Below are 15380 nucleotides of genomic sequence, written 5' to 3' on the forward strand. Positions count from 1 at the left end.
ATTCAAATGACACAACCCACCGTCACAAACACCAAGTGACCACAAAACCTCTGTTTCACGAAGGCAATGATTCTTCAAGGACACACAGAAAATGAAGGAAAAGAACAACCTGAACACATGGTACAATTCTTTATTATTGACAATAGAGACCATGTTTTCTGAGACTCTCACAAACACATGATAGGAGACGAATTGTCTGTACATGATGTGAGTTGGATGCTGAATGAGTGCATAGAGACATGGCACAAAAATACAATTAACATAGCTGCACATTCGTGTAATTGCTAGAAGTAAAGCTTCCTTGCTTTACAAAAATATTCTCTAGTAGGGTAGCCTGGGTACCATCCTAGTTTGTTTCTGAGTGCTGTCCTTGCTCGCTAGTTTGTGTGCAAGCAAATATGGGAAGTGTGCAGAAAACGACCTAGAATGGTACCCCGGCTATACAAGTGGAGCAGGAGCTAATGGCTGTGATATGTGTCCTAAACAAGAAAGCAAAGACATAGTTAGACAATGTGATTCTACGGTATGTCAGTTTTCTCAAAGCAGGAATTTTCTTCAATGAGTCCTGGAAGAGAATTACACTTAGGGAGCTGATGCTTCATAAGAGTTGCTCAACATGACATTAGTGCACTTGTACAAATGTGGGCGGGTGGATTTTGGCATGAAGTTGCACAGAAAGTTTGTTATTGCATTGATTTGGATGAAGAAATGTTCATAATATAGCAGCTAAATAACAATATCTACTCACTTGCCAATACATGTATGATTATGTACAGACTGAACTTAAGCAAAACAGTCCTGATGACCAAACTGAGCAAACTGAGGCACATACTAATAGTATAATTCACTATGCTGGCATATACATTGTTCATTATGTATGTACCTACGATGATACATCATATTCTTCACATTTTGAATCTCTCCATCTACATGTACAACAGGCCTGGCACATTTTATTGCCCCTTTATATCACTTCCTCATTGAGGATGCAAATTGAAGCCTCTTATAGGGAAAGTCAATCATGAGCACAAATATTCAAATACAAATGTACCATACAATGTACTTCAGCAAGACTATTTTTGTGGCATTTTCAAGAAAATGGTAAGAATCCCAACAATTACAATACATGTAATACCTTATTAGGATAACTACCAACATAAGACAAAATGTAACGAAGATGGGATAAAAACAATGTACTTAAACAACAATAAAACATGGTAACAGAATCAAGAGTTTGTTACAGTGGGGGTAAATGAAGTCTACATAACAGCATTTTCTCTTTTAGTCTGAGAGATGCTTAAAATATCTAGCTCATTTGCACTGTGCACAAGTAGTTTAACACCATCTACACTTGTATGTTTTTTCTTCAAATACCATGTTGTCCATATATACCATTTTGGCAACACCTCTGGAGTGGAGAGTTTTGTGTCCATCCTTGGCAACTTGTAGTTTATGAATTGCACTTCTTCTACTTTGCAGAACAGCACACCTGTACATTCAGAGGAAACCTCACAGTAAGGTCAAAACTGACTTGACCTTATGGATAAAATACTCTATCTGGGCACACTATAACTGAAGTGACTGAGCGAGTGAAAAATAAGAAATGTTTGGCAAAGAAAAATATGGTATAAAGACAAGAAATCCCTTTAATATCCTTGTTCTTTTATTTCGAGGGGAAAAAGTGTTGTCTTCTTTAAGAATATTCGTTTTCAGACTAAACATTTACAGTTAAGTCCCGAATCTTTGCCTGTAGTTCCTGGGGGCCATGATTTCCCTTATCTTTAAACTGTGAAAACTGATGTGCACTGGAGTCATGCATAAAATCAAGTCAGTGTGGCTTCATGTATATATTCAATATACAATACTTCTAATGTACATTGCTGCTACCCGGGTCATACTTTCACAGGACTTATACATACATGTACAATATGTACAGTCTAGCAAAGACAAATCTTTACCTGAAGTCTCTTGAAACCTTTACCTTGCAGTATCCACAACAATTTTGCCATATAAATAACACTTCAGTTTGGAACTATACATAAACCTCAACCTGCTTCTTCCAAGGTGTCTTCTCTGGCCTTCTATGTCTTTTAAAGACAATACTGGTTCAGGCTTCAGCCAGGTATACAAAATGTACCTGCTATAGGTTTCACTACACCCAATTTGCAACCCTATTCACCAGCAAACTTCACAATAATACTTTCAGTTTACAGTCCTTAACCTTCTCCCTGCTGCCTTACCCTGTAACCAATGCAAATTTGGTGCCAAAAGGCAACTTCAGCAGGTAGAAGGTTAAACACTTTGTACATTGCCTTCTGAAATAGTCATTTCTGTTTTGTCCAACTCACAGTTTTGATATTCAGTAATGAGAATTTCACACGGCAGTGAAAATACAAGTGCAACGCATAACCAATTCACCCTCTGTGGGCCACATCTACATATCAAATACACCCATCCTGACTGTCCATCACAATTAGGAATTCAACCAATGATAGCATGGCAATTAGCCGTTGGACCAATGAGAGAGTGGCTACATGTATGTCAGATTTTTGCATTTTTATGTTTTTTATTGCATTCCTGCTTTTTGACAGAGGTGGGCTGAGCTAAGAGATCAGTATATCATTTGGTTCTTGGAAATATAAAAACATGATGCTGCACTGGAAGATAACATGAACACAGTCTGAGAAATATTCTCTACCATGGTTCACACAGTATCAGGGAGAGAATGTAAGCTGATATTCCTCTCAGACCTGTTTTATCTTGTTCTCTAAATTTTTACTTTAAAATATTTGATGATCCCAAAAATTAATCGGTGTGGCCTTAAACTGATAAATCCTTACATCAACATTCAACAAACCTCTCCGATTCACCCTAATGTTCTGATTGAGCTGCTTGACCTATTCCTTACTCCCAATTAAGTGGGCTACAAAATTTTAAGCAGGATGTGTTCTGGTTGGACTTAAGTTCATTCCTCTTCCTGCCCAATGAAGAAAGCCGACAGGGCGAATATCAGGAACACCACTCCCCCTACAAGGGTCACTGCAAGATAATGAGAAGAGAAAGGTTACAAAAAGTATCAACGACAATATATTTTTCTTGCAGTACCTTGCGAGTCAGAATATAAAGAAGTGCATGCTCTTACAGAGTACATGTATAACATTCTGAACTCCTCACCAAAAACTCTAAAGAAATGGACTAACTAACAAGGTTTGCCTTATAAACTGGTGTTAATGCTACAGATTGTGGTACAGATACAGAGAGGTCTTACCTGTTCTGACAGAGATCCTTTGGGCTATCATCCTCCCTCCTATCACAGCCAGACCTGTACAGAGGGCGTGGCCCAAGATTCCACCAATGGTGACGCCCAAAACATCCTGGACAACAAAGGTCACAAACTTCTTAACTAGTAATGTTGTCAATAAGAGCCTCATATAGTACATATAGTAAAAATTGCCTTGTCATTAACACTTGTCTTGGTATGGCAGGGTAATCAATAAATGGAAATCTTAACTTTTGAAGCATGTTGTAGACTTAATCATCTAACTGAAGTACATGTGTTATCAAAAGCATTGTAAAGACATTCTGAGATCTTACTGTTTACCATGATGTTTCCTTCTTTTTCTTCATCTTCTTTTAATGAGTATGTGCTGAACCTTAGTAGGCTAAGGGCTCCAAGCACAGTACATGCACATCAATTGGACTGTAAGGTTTTGATCCACTCACAACATCCATAACTGAAGCTAGGAAATTTGTGTAAAGTGCCTTTCTCAAGGGCACAACTTTGGGGCCTTTCAGAGGTTTGAACCTTGGACCTCTTGATTCACGTGAAACACTCACTCATTACACCACAATGCTGATGGGAATAATCCCATGACAGGAATTGAAAAACACCATTATCAAACTGACCTCTCGTGCTGCCAGTATGATGGTGGTGATCTGTGAGCGGTCGCCCCACTCCGCTAGGAATGTCATGATGAAGGACTGGAGGAAGATGGGAGAGAAGATGCCCCAGACGCGCCGCCAGCTGCCGCCCCGGATCACACCTGACTCCACGTCCTGCGTCACAGGTGTCCGCGACTCCATCTCCATCTGGGACAAACAGAAGGGAAACGTTTAGGCTACTCAAGTTCATCTCCTTCAGCTCTTGGACATTTAAAAAAATCAAGCAATAGGACACAGCAGTGTACAACTAAAGGTCCAAACTACTATCTACTTCTTGTAATAGTCCTTGATCCATATCTTATATTATGTGACCAAACCTATTTGATTATTTTTTTTTTATATCACTGGATTGATTATAGGATAAGGCAGGGGCAGGGCAGGACAGTTATCTCCAAGCAGATGTATGACTTCAGCTTGTTTCATTGGATGCATTTCATTACATTTATTGGCAAATACAAATTTAACACTTTAAATACATACAAAACATCTTAAAATAGCACAAAAAAACAACAGCACATATCTGCTTGGAGACTATAGCACAGCACAGTACAGGGCAGGAGACTGCGGTGACACCACACCAGTATCATGTTACACACTCAAAACCTTGTTCCCAATCACTGGAAACACAAAACACTGCCAAACAAGTTGCCATAGCAACAGCAGCCACACATCCTCTCACCTTCCCGCCTGATACATCTATGCCTTGTTCCAACTGAAGTTGTTTAGCAATCTAGTTAATAGAGATTAAGAAAATGAGCTTGTATTCATCGATATCATAAAAGACCATATGCCAAAAACGAGCAAAGATACGCGTGAAGGAAAAAATTGCTTGCATGACAATGAAACGAAGGACCATGCAAAAATGAAATACATTTGTATACCCAAAATAAGGAAAGACATGGTGAAAGAAAAGTATGCAGATGGTTTAAATGAAAATGTCTGTTGTCTCAGGCCACATCAAATATTTCCTTGGCTCTTTGATATTCCCAAGTAAAATTTTAGCATCAGGGTAACATAAAAACGGGGGGCTGCGAGGAAGACATGAATCGGGCAATAACAACTCCCTAAAACTGAGCGTATAAAGACGTTCCCCACAGGCTCTGTTTCATGTTGATCTTCCAGCTCAGCATCATTTCGAATAATTCAAAGAAGCAAGAAATGAAATGGCCTTCACGTTTTATCCCATCACCATCTCTCAACAGAACACACTGTTTTACACTGCATAACTTAACAAAAGAGATTTCTTTTCATCTAACCCACCTCTTCATCTTTTTGTTTGAGCTCCCTCTGTACTTCCTCAAACTCCTCCTGTGCCTCCTCCTCCTGCATGTAGTACCCTTCCTTCAGCATCTTCAGCCCAAAGATGACAAACAGGCCGGTGGAGATGTAGTAGGTGTACACACGGGGGATGATCATGGTGGCAAAGCCCATCAGAGCTAAAAACACACAAACACTGGATCTTTTAGTATTGTAAATGAGTAAGACTAAGCTATGTTCCAGTACAACAAGCAAATATTCAGCTGTTTCTGCTGCAGCCCTCTTCTTATCAGTTGTAGTACTTCCTACTAAAGCTAGGTGGCACTGCAGGACAGTGTCATTTCACTCATTCATTTCATTTGAAAATGCCATTAATTCTTTTGGTGGTTAAAGCCATAAAATATCTGGGAACTCACTCTGGATTAGCTGACAAATACTACTGTAAATGCAGAAATGTTTGCGGTGGTTTTATGTTCACGTTTTTGTGGTGAACTCTTAACTGCGAACTTAGAACCACTGCAAAAAGCTGTCCCATTGTGTGACTTTAGCGCTACTATTGTTTCAAAGGCGAGCTCAAAATCGCTGCGAACAATCAATTTTCTGCCTACCCCGAAATCTAATCCCTGCGAACATTTCTGCATTTGCAGTATTTTTTCCCTATTCTACTTTTAGATTTGATTTTCCTACCCGAGAGAATGGTCATGACTGCCAGCGCTCCCAGAGCGCCGATGAACACCGTGACCCGGGAGTATCTCATGGCCATGATGGCGGCAATGAAGAACGTCTTGTCTCCCAGCTCCGAGACGATGATCACGGAGAGCGAGGCTACGAATGCATGGATGAACCCAAGATTGGCGCCCTTTGTGTAGGAGCCGCCTATACTGTCACCCTCTGCATTTATCATCCCAGCTTCCTTAGACAGGGCCACTGTGGAGGCTACCTCACGTTTTTGTATCTAAGAATGACAAGATATCAAAGACTTAAACAAGTGGAAGACCATGGAATACATTAACATGTAAGAGTGACTCAAACTTACCTCCACATTTTTCTATACATCTTGCACACACTTTACTACTATCACTACTTTAGGCTATTCTTATTGATTAATTTGATTTACTTAAAAAATTGAGTTTGAAATTTACATCTGAATAGGGTACGAAGAATAACACTAACAGTCTAGCTCTACTGCCTATGCATTTTAGCCACCGAAACATGACACTTTTAATAGCTGCTCCTTCTATTCTATGCATGTAAACTTGTGTCATTGTCAAGGGCAAATTGTAACAAGAGAAGACATCACATGTAATACGATGTATAAGCTTTCGGCGTCAGGAAGCATGTGTGTACCCCACATGGAAACCCTACCCTGCACGTCATCATATCATATGACCAGATCTAATTTAAACTCAAGTCTCAGGGCAACTATTAGGGCATTGTCCATTTGAAGTTAGTGTCATTGTGATACCTAAAAGTAAAAGTTTTACACTTCCTGGATAGAATTCTCTTTCTTTTTTGGATACATTGATCATTAAATTAAAGTGCCTCTAGCGTTATAATGACAGAAATCTGAGTTGCAGTGTCGGTCACTTCTTCAGTAAACATCTTCAAAGTGCCACGACATCAGTTGGACAACTCCACCCGGAAGTTGTTTGTTATACTCACGTCTTGTACCGCCTTCTCCTGTTCCTGATCTTCTATGTCGAAGGGCATCTTCTCGCCCGCTACGTGTGCTATGGCAGCCAGCATCACCACCACAAACAACACCTGTTGTGAGAGAACTAGGCTCAAAAGTCGTCTGAAAGCCACGGAGGCCGGGGAAGAAGGTGGGAGGGCGAGCCCGCGTCCGACGCGATTCTGAGACATTGTGTCAATACTCAAGCAGTCTACGTAAGACGATATTAAGAAGAATCAATTCTGGCAGGTCTTCGTCTTTTCTTACGAGTCATACGTTGTGGGAAGAGCCCAGAATTGCCGGGAAGCACAGCGAGATTTAGCAATGTCCAAATTTGTAAGCTCTAGCCGCCATGATAGGTCATACCACAGTTGGGAGAGGGGTGCCAGTAATTAACTAGCGTGAACTTGTTACATTGTGATATTGGTAAATCATCAACAATACGTACTATTGTGACTATTGACACGAGATATTGATAGATTTGATTAATATTATGTAAGAGTAAAAGTCTCGCTAAAGTTATTTTTGATAAAAAAATCTGTCATATTAAATAGATCAAATATGCAATGGAATATTCCACGTCGTGACGTTTGGGGTTACCCGAGGTCATTAAACATCAGCTGGCTGTGTGATTGGAGTAAAGGTAGGGAGGCACACAAAAGTCTGTTATCTTAAAAGCACCAGATATTCTCCATGCTGAAAAGTCAGTCTGTTAAACATTCTTAACAAGATGCATGGAAGTGTTGACTAGTTATCCCATCAATTCAATTCAAAATCTTTCACTTTTAATTTTCCTTCCATATTCATGATTTTTTAGGTGTGATCATCACAGTGATGAGTTGTACTAAATCCCAGGTAAATGGCAGAAGAGATGTGTGCCAGTGCCTCAGCCACATGTGCTGGCATCCCTGGTCTTCCCAGTGAGATACAGGGGGAGATTTTGTACAGACTCTACGATGGGGTGGCATTGGCAAAGGCTCGGCAGGTAACATTACTAATCCTATTCTCATTGTATGAATATTAGTGCCACATTAAATATTTCCATTAGAACTGGTCTTTTTATGTCTCAAGAACATACTTTTTACATGCTTTGGTATGTCTTAAGTATTCTCCTATCTAGTGAAGTTTGTAAAGGCCTCTTCATTACATGATTCTTAAACCAAAATGCAGTGAGATATGCAGTGATAAGTAATTTGATGTAATAATATCAATCTATATCAGATTTCAGATGTTTCAAAAGTTAACAGTTGTCTCAAAATAAGTACTGACAAAAATGAGCAAAAGAGTAGAGTCCCTGGACTAATGAGGCCAAGAATAACTCCAGTCTTCACAAACTTTCTTGCTCCAGGTTTGCTACCTTTGGAAAGAACTTGTGGACCAACCAGGTGACAAGCAGGCGTGGTACACTGTCTGCCAACACAGTATCCCCCGGGGAGTCCTCCAACAAATGACTCAGTTTGACAGGGATTACTTCTTACAGACGGCTTCTGAAAAGGTTGAAAGAAGCTTTGAGTGCTCCTGTGGAAAAGGGCAAAGGAAATCTCAAGATAGAAGACATTCTGAAGACACCAGTCTTGAAGGTGTTGTCCACAAGTATGTAGACTGCCAGTGTGGCCGACAGGTGCAGCCATGTGTAGCAGACCCTGTGGTGTACTGGAGAAGTGTATATATGGAGTGGTACAGGGGGAGGTTTGCAGGGAATTGGGCAGTGGTGAAGACTGACTATCATCAAACATTCGGACCACTTATCAACTCCATAGCCATCTCAGGTGAGAGTCATTACCAACAATATACCAAACATACCTTTTGAAGGAAAATTTCATAAACCTTGGAAGCGTATTAATGACCTATCTCCTTTTATAAAAGATAATATCAACATGCCTCCTTGCCAATTTCCGGAAAGAGACTGTACTAGTATATGTTTTCTCCTCTACAGGGATTACAATAGGTTCACAAAAGTGAAACTTGTTTTATATTCACCCTCATCCATTGATGCTGTCATCTTAAGATTCTAACACCTTCTGGTTGCCATCTTGTTTCCAGCTGCAGTACCATTTTAGATTACTAGTCAGCACTTCAGTACTGCCGAGTTGAAGAATATAACTTATTATAATAACTTCCTGACATAAATAGTAATCAATTGAATAACATATATGTTCACCCTACAAATTACATCACCTACTTAGAATTTTCCCCTGACATAAGTAAACTACAATGTGAACCTGTCCATATTTGCTGGCAAATATTTATTTCTAGTTTTCACATTGCTATCCCTTCAGGAGACTACATCCTGACAGGCATGGGGAACGGGTCCGTCCTGCAGTGGGAGGCTGTCACAGGCAGGCTGATGGGGAAATGTCATGCTAACGTCGGAGGTGCTGTCATGGCCCTACACTGTAGAGGTGGGGTAACTGGTCATTGCTATCATCTTGAGGCATATCAATAAACCAGAGCCTTAACTCGATTCTGAGTTTGTAAGACTGAAATTTTTTTAATATGTAGTCAATATGTGTTGTTGTCTTTCTTCTTTGTGGTCTTTTATATACACAGTGTTTGTTTCAAATTGTACTGTGTTTTTTCCAGATGGATACAACTCCAAGTACAACGCCAGCAGCCAGAGTGTCCATGACTTTGTTGTGACGGGAGGAAGGGATGGGTTAGTATACATCCTGCCTCTCCCCCTGACATGGGCACTAGCCGCTCCTGACAAGCCTGCACACAAGATGCACACACACATGCCGCTGGTGGGATCAGCTGTCAACTGTATCAGGTATGACTGCAACTTTGATAAACCATAGTTTTTATAGAGAAGAAACCGTAAATATAATTGGCGCTTTTGAAGGCAAGAAAAAAGAAAAGAACGGGAAATCCAAGTTACCTACCTCTAAACCAAATCCCAGCTTACTAGAACAGGTTGCAGTCCTTCAGCCCATCACACCATTGATGAGCTTTGTCTGCATGTGTAAATTGCCAGAAAGTTGCAGAATTAAGAAAACTGCCAGAGACTTGAGCATGTTTTTCACCTGAAAATCTACCATATCACAAATTTTGCCAGGTCTCTGTGACCTGCGAACATTGCCAGAGTTCTAAAAATTGCACGAAGATTGAGAGAACACTGGGTGTATTACTGCAAAAAATGTCATTTAGAAAGAAAAAGAAGAAAGAAAAAAAAATGTCATCTAGAGCCTGAGGTCGCAGACTTGTCGGCCGATTGATTTTCCTGCTTTGTGATGGGAATATCATAATGAGACAGTCTTTACATTACATTTGAGCTTTACAATGCCATTTCTTCATTAATTATGTCTAGCATTTCTTTGCTGTTTACCACAGTGTGTGGCAGGACCGAGTAATTGTAGCAGGAGCTGCAGGAGACCTGTGTGTGTTAAACTTGTACAGAAACAGTACAGGGGAAATCAGTCCACACTTCTGTCCCACCCACCACTACAGGCTGGAGGGGGATAATGTAAAAACTGTGAAGTTTGTAGTTCAGACACAGGACAGGGTGAGAACATTTTGTTGTTTAGTCGCTGTGAAAGGTGGCAAGTTGGTCTTGTGGTTAAGGTTGTTGAGTTATAATCTGGCTTTGAATCTCTAGCAAAGTTGTGCCCTTAGGAAAATTTTAAAGCACTTTACACTTTAATTTCCTCACTCTACTGTAAAAAATTTGTACCTAACTTCGATCAGGGACAACCTCTTAGATTGGACCTAAAGTTGGAGGTCTTGTGTTTGAGGAGAGCCACACCTTGAGCATGTTAAAGAACCCTCCACACTGATTAAAAAGAGTAGGGTCCATCCTGGTGTGATCATGAGTGGAGTCTTATGCAGTTTGTACAAAACTGGTGTGTTATACCTTTAGTTTACTGGTTATGAAGAACAAACAAACAACATGATATACAGTTTGTACTTTTAAAGAGTATTTTGACTTAAGAGTACTCACTACTGCTGGATTGCACTTTTCTCCAGGCTGTGTCCTACTCAGATAGCAAGCTGCTGCTGTGGTGCCTGTTGACGAGGCAGTGCCTGAGGGAGGTGAGGAGAGATGAGTGGGTAGTGGGGATGGTACCACAAGGCAACGCCGCACTGCTGTTGTCTTCAGGTCAGTATCTGTATATCGATATGCTGATATAACTACAAAGCACCCTAGTTTTGCAGGCAAAAACTGCTTGTTGTGCTATACTTTGTCACACCTATAAAGCCATGCATGTTTAATCCGAACATTCTTTACTTCAAATTATTCAACAAAGAGGTCCAAAGTTTGAGGACTACAAGTTCTGCTTTAATAACGTAAGACGCTTCTACAAGAGTTTGATTGGAACAGGGATACTCAAACGTTTCATTGTGTCAGTTTCTTGATGAAAACATTTTCTCTGGCATGTCTTTTCTAAAGACACCTGGTGCCATTGCAGGAGTTGGCCCAGTAACTGAGGTGCATCTTGACAGCTGGGCTGAGGTGGATGTTCTGGAGAGAGAAGAACAGGTGACACCTTGGAGCTGCATCGCTGCACATGGAGACCTCATAGCTGTGGGGACCAACTCAGGACAGGTGAGCAGCTCCTTCTAGCAGCTAGTGTAGGCAGTGCAGTCAATTAGAATATGAATGTGTAAGAGAAGGAAGGACAAGTCACATTTTCTATTTCTATTTCTATACGTTACTCAACAAAACCCCGCGAGGGGCATAGCGTTGAGGATAAAGTGACAGGGTCACGCCCAGCTGCAGCGGTGGTGGTGAAAATCCGAAAAAAATAAACTAAATCGACGCAACAATAACTATATAAATAAGTGAGTATTAAACAAACGGTGCTATATACATGTGGCTACAGTGGGTGTTGTCCTGACACTCTCTATATGACTAAATGTTGGTACTGGGCAGGCCAAGGGACTTGGCCAACCCAGATTTGAAACTGGCTACCGATGTTGAATTGATGAGGTGTTGGGGTAGGTTGTTCCAGTCGATTACCGTTCTGGGGAAGTAGCTGCCGCGATGAGTTTCTGTTTTGCATGGAAGTGTAATGAATCGCTGTGAGTGACCTCTGGTGCTGTTGGTGTTGAAAGTGAGTATGTGTGCGGTGGGTATGGCAATCAGATTGTGGACTGCCTTGTACATAAGAGTGAGGCGGGCAATGTGTCTGCGTTGTTGCAGAGTGGCCCATCCTAGGGAGTGTTGTAGTGAGGTGTTACTGGCAGTGTAGTTGTAATTACCTGTGACAAAACGTGCAGCTTTCCTCTGTACAGATTCTATCTTAGTGGCTAGCGTGTTGGACTGAGCATTGTGTAGTGTATGTGGATCCCAGACTGAGGAAGCATATTCAAGTTTAGGGCGGACTAATGATGTATAAGCCTTCTCTCTTACCTCTTTACTTGCCCCCCTTATATTTCTCCTCACGAACCCCAGGGTTCTGTTGGCCTTGGTTGTGATATCGTTGATGTGTGCCTTCCACTTGAGGTTGTGAGTGAGAATGACACCTAGGTAGGGATGTTCGTTGTTGTGGCTTAGGGGTTCATTGAACATTGTGTACAGGAAATTTGGTGAGCTTCTGGGCTTGTGGATGTGTAGAATAGAGCATTTTTTCACATTGAATTTCAACTGCCAAGTGCTTGACCATTTGCAAAGTTGGTCTAGGTCGCCTTGGAGTATGTATTGGTCTTGGTCAGATAGTATGGAGCGGTAAATCAAACAATCATCTGCGAAGAGCCTCAGCTGTGATGTTATATCCTTGTTGATGTCGTTAATGTAGATAAGAAATAACAGGGGCCCCAGGACAGTACCCTGCGGGACTCCTGACTTGACCTTGACGGGGTTGGATTTCTCTCCGTCCACCACTACTTGTTGGTACCGGTCCAGCAGCCAGTTCTTTACCCAGGCCAGGGTTTCCCCTCTTATACCGTAGTACTGTAATTTATGAATAAGTCTGTTATGTGGTACACTGTCACATCTTGGAGCTGCATCTCTGCACATCTCATAGCTGTGAGGAACTGATCAGGACAGGTGAGCTCAGCTGTACTGTAGCGCCCTCTAACAGGTTTTGTAGATATTACAGCCATGTGGCCACTGTCACATTCTACTTCTGAATTGGGGAGATATTATGATTTCATACCTTGAATTAAGTATGTGTCATAGATGTTGATTCATACGGTGCCTTTTGGCAGAAGTTTAATTCTGTAATTGTAGGTATTCATTTACTACTACAATACTACTATTCACTCAGTTTTTCATTATTGGTTCTTCATCAGTATATTCATCTGACTTGTTTCTTGTTCCACAGGTAACTCTGTACCATACAGTGACCAAGTCTAGAACTATGCTCAGGGTTTCGGATGCACCAATCACTGCGGTGGACATCGGGGATGATGGGGAGGGGCCAGTAGTTGCCATAGTGACCAATTCATCACCTGCTGTCTGGGTCTACCATTGGTTCCCTCCAGATGATGAAGATTAGATGATGCATTGACCAAAGGGTCAATGTGAATCAACAAACTGTCACGTAAAATGAAGTACAGAGAAGTTCAATTATTAGCCATTAAACTGCAGCCATGGCCTCAAGGATGGTGAAAGTATCTGTTGTTGCATGAGATGATTCAGAAACGAGCTAGGAGGACAAAGACATTACCGTAACATGTAAGTAGAACAAAGTGAAATGAATTGAAATTCTTCAAACAAAACTGCATGTTTCTGATCTGCTAACATGTCAGCAGCTGGCTGCCTTCAAACACAGGCAGGTAAGGAATCTGTCACTGTGGAGGAGGGATTTCTATCATTCACCTATGACCTATACGAGCTCATTGAGGACAAAGTGAGGTCAACCTAAAAGGAAGTTCAACTCATGCCTGATACCCTGTTGATTTATAGCATGTGTGTCTGAGAAAGTGCAACTTGCTGGAGGGGTTGGAAAGGTGACGAAAGGTTCTGTGTATATACATAAGACTCCAGGCATGGTGCAACCTGTCTAAATCGTTCAACAGAAGTATTGCTTTGAAAAGAATAAAAAAGGGACACTACAGAGTTTTATATATGTTCTCTACTATGAAGATTGATAAGAAAGACATGTTGGCTTTGTTGCATCTGTTGTCAAGGGATCAGTGTTTTCTACACCATTTCACAGGTATGTATGCATTCCCCACAGTCCAGTAAAACTTCAGCCTGGGGGTTCATGTGAAATGGAGGTATGTAAGCCTGCCCCACAGCACAGTTTGTCGGCATCAAAAGTGCTATGACGGCAGTCCCGGGGTGCCGTATGGGGCACCCACAACAGCTTTTTTTTACGGTCTCTTCATTAATAGAAGGCCCAAACAGTTTAGTGTACTCGGTCAGAAAATAGTTTAACAGTCATGTTTCATGATATTTTGCTTTCTATGAACGACAGGGCTTGGGAAAATACCGAATCTGCCAAGTTTGTACAGAGCGCCTGTCAGAATGTGCAAGTGCCAATCTCAGAGATCTTTTAACTAACTCAATCTGAAAATACAAAAAATGCCAACTTTCCCAATTTTAACAGTTGTCATAGCATGTTTCCTGTGCACTGTTGACGCTGTTGATCTGTGCTTTTGGGCAGGCTTACATACACATGTACATGTGCCTCCATTTCACATGAACCTCCAGGCTGAAGTTGGGCAGCAAGTGGGTCAACCACATCGTTGTTTTGATTCTTCATTGTCTGCAGTCATCAGACTGAGATAATTGTCTTGTGTAGGCTTTGACAACAGCTAGCATACAGCTAGCTCGGATTCAAGTTGAAGATAACAATACAGATGTTTTCACATTTCTTTAGTCAATTTTATACTTAAGTTAACATCTAGATAAGTGCATATACAAGCAGTGTACTTCAGCACTGTGGTAAGTTGCCATGGATTAGTTGGAAAAGTATTGATATCAGTAGACAGAATTACGTCAGTATTTAGTCATTCATGATCATGTGGAGAAAATAAATGGCATTTTATAGACTTGTCAAGGCCACAAGCAGTCAGATATTTTATGTTTTTTTCCAGATCTGTTCAAACCAACATTTGAGCAAATGGGGGTAGAAACATTGGTTTGAATAAGCCTGATACATGTATTGTACATGTTACATTATACAGTCCATGCATACACATGTTTTTGTACACACAGAAAACAACACTGAGGGGCAAAGGTTATTTGATGTGTACTTCAAGATACTTTCATGAGTTAAATTTCCAGTTTGTTTCAAATTATAGTACTGTTATTGCTCCTAAGGCAAGTGTAATATCTTGATACGGAGATACAAATTTTGAAATGTATCTTGAAATAGAGACAGAGAAAGTTTTCAAATTAAAAGGCAAGACAACAGATATCGTATATGATCATTTTTTTTTTGTATTCTGTAATCATTTGGCACAGCACAACATCACACAGCAATATACATTTTGTAGTAGCAACTTCTGAACAAAACGTGATCCAACAATCACAGACAACTCTGGATTCATAATTTGTAATACCCCTAAACAAAAAGATAACAAAAGTATAATGGCACACTTTTTGAATTTTTGCGATAAA

The 15380-nt window shown here is 40.7% G+C and overlaps 2 protein-coding genes across 4 annotated transcripts; one reads left to right on the forward strand and one right to left on the reverse strand.

The window, feature by feature from the left end:
• Positions 1 to 114: 114 nt before the first annotated feature.
• On the reverse strand, positions 115 to 7254 carry LOC136436673 (putative divalent cation/proton antiporter TMEM165). Of its 2 annotated transcripts, XM_066430853.1 has the most exons (7): positions 6862 to 7254; positions 5887 to 6154; positions 5203 to 5378; positions 4622 to 4672; positions 3907 to 4089; positions 3269 to 3374; positions 115 to 3039 (listed from the first exon to the last, which is right to left on the reverse strand). In XM_066430853.1, the coding sequence occupies exons 1-7, from the start codon at positions 7060 to 7062 to the stop codon at positions 2966 to 2968; spliced, it is 1059 nt and encodes a 352-aa protein (XP_066286950.1). In that variant the 5' UTR covers positions 7063 to 7254; the 3' UTR covers positions 115 to 2965. The 2 variants fall into 2 exon arrangements, with proteins under 2 accessions (XP_066286950.1, XP_066286951.1); XM_066430854.1 differs by lacking the exon at positions 4622 to 4672 and having other exon boundaries at positions 6862 to 7253.
• A 156-nt stretch (positions 7255 to 7410) lies between these two features.
• Positions 7411 to 15173, forward strand: LOC136436670 (uncharacterized). 2 transcript variants are annotated; one of them, XM_066430851.1, is made up of 9 exons: positions 7411 to 7514; positions 7727 to 7856; positions 8220 to 8640; positions 9151 to 9273; positions 9455 to 9641; positions 10202 to 10373; positions 10835 to 10967; positions 11278 to 11414; positions 13135 to 15173. In XM_066430851.1, exons 2-9 carry the CDS (start codon positions 7731 to 7733, stop codon positions 13306 to 13308), a joined length of 1473 nt encoding a protein of 490 aa, XP_066286948.1. In that variant the 5' UTR covers positions 7411 to 7514; positions 7727 to 7730; the 3' UTR covers positions 13309 to 15173. The 2 variants fall into 2 exon arrangements, with proteins under 2 accessions (XP_066286948.1, XP_066286947.1); XM_066430850.1 differs by having other exon boundaries at positions 7455 to 7514; positions 7689 to 7856.
• Positions 15174 to 15380: the final 207 nt, after the last annotated feature.

This window comes from Branchiostoma lanceolatum, chromosome 6, assembly GCF_035083965.1.
Source record: "Branchiostoma lanceolatum isolate klBraLanc5 chromosome 6, klBraLanc5.hap2, whole genome shotgun sequence".
NCBI classification, from domain to species: domain Eukaryota; kingdom Metazoa; phylum Chordata; class Leptocardii; order Amphioxiformes; family Branchiostomatidae; genus Branchiostoma; species Branchiostoma lanceolatum.

Excerpts from the sequence above, each read along its gene's own strand:
- LOC136436673 (XM_066430853.1), bottom strand. The coding sequence starts at position 7,062 with ATGTCTCAGAATCGCGTCGGACGCGGGCTCGCCCTCCCACCTTCTTCC. Across the intron at positions 3,375-3,906 it reads TCATACTGGCAGCACGAGAG|GATGTTTTGGGCGTCACCAT; the intron begins GTCAGTTTGATA and ends TTTGTTGTCCAG. Across the intron at positions 3,040-3,268 it reads AAGGATCTCTGTCAGAACAG|TGACCCTTGTAGGGGGAGTG; the intron begins GTAAGACCTCTC and ends ATTATCTTGCAG.
- LOC136436670 (XM_066430851.1), top strand. The coding sequence starts at position 7,731 with ATGGCAGAAGAGATGTGTGCCAGTGCCTCAGCCACATGTGCTGGCATC. Across the intron at positions 10,968-11,277 it reads CGCACTGCTGTTGTCTTCAG|GAGTTGGCCCAGTAACTGAG; the intron begins GTCAGTATCTGT and ends GTGCCATTGCAG. Across the intron at positions 11,415-13,134 it reads TGGGGACCAACTCAGGACAG|GTAACTCTGTACCATACAGT; the intron begins GTGAGCAGCTCC and ends CTTGTTCCACAG.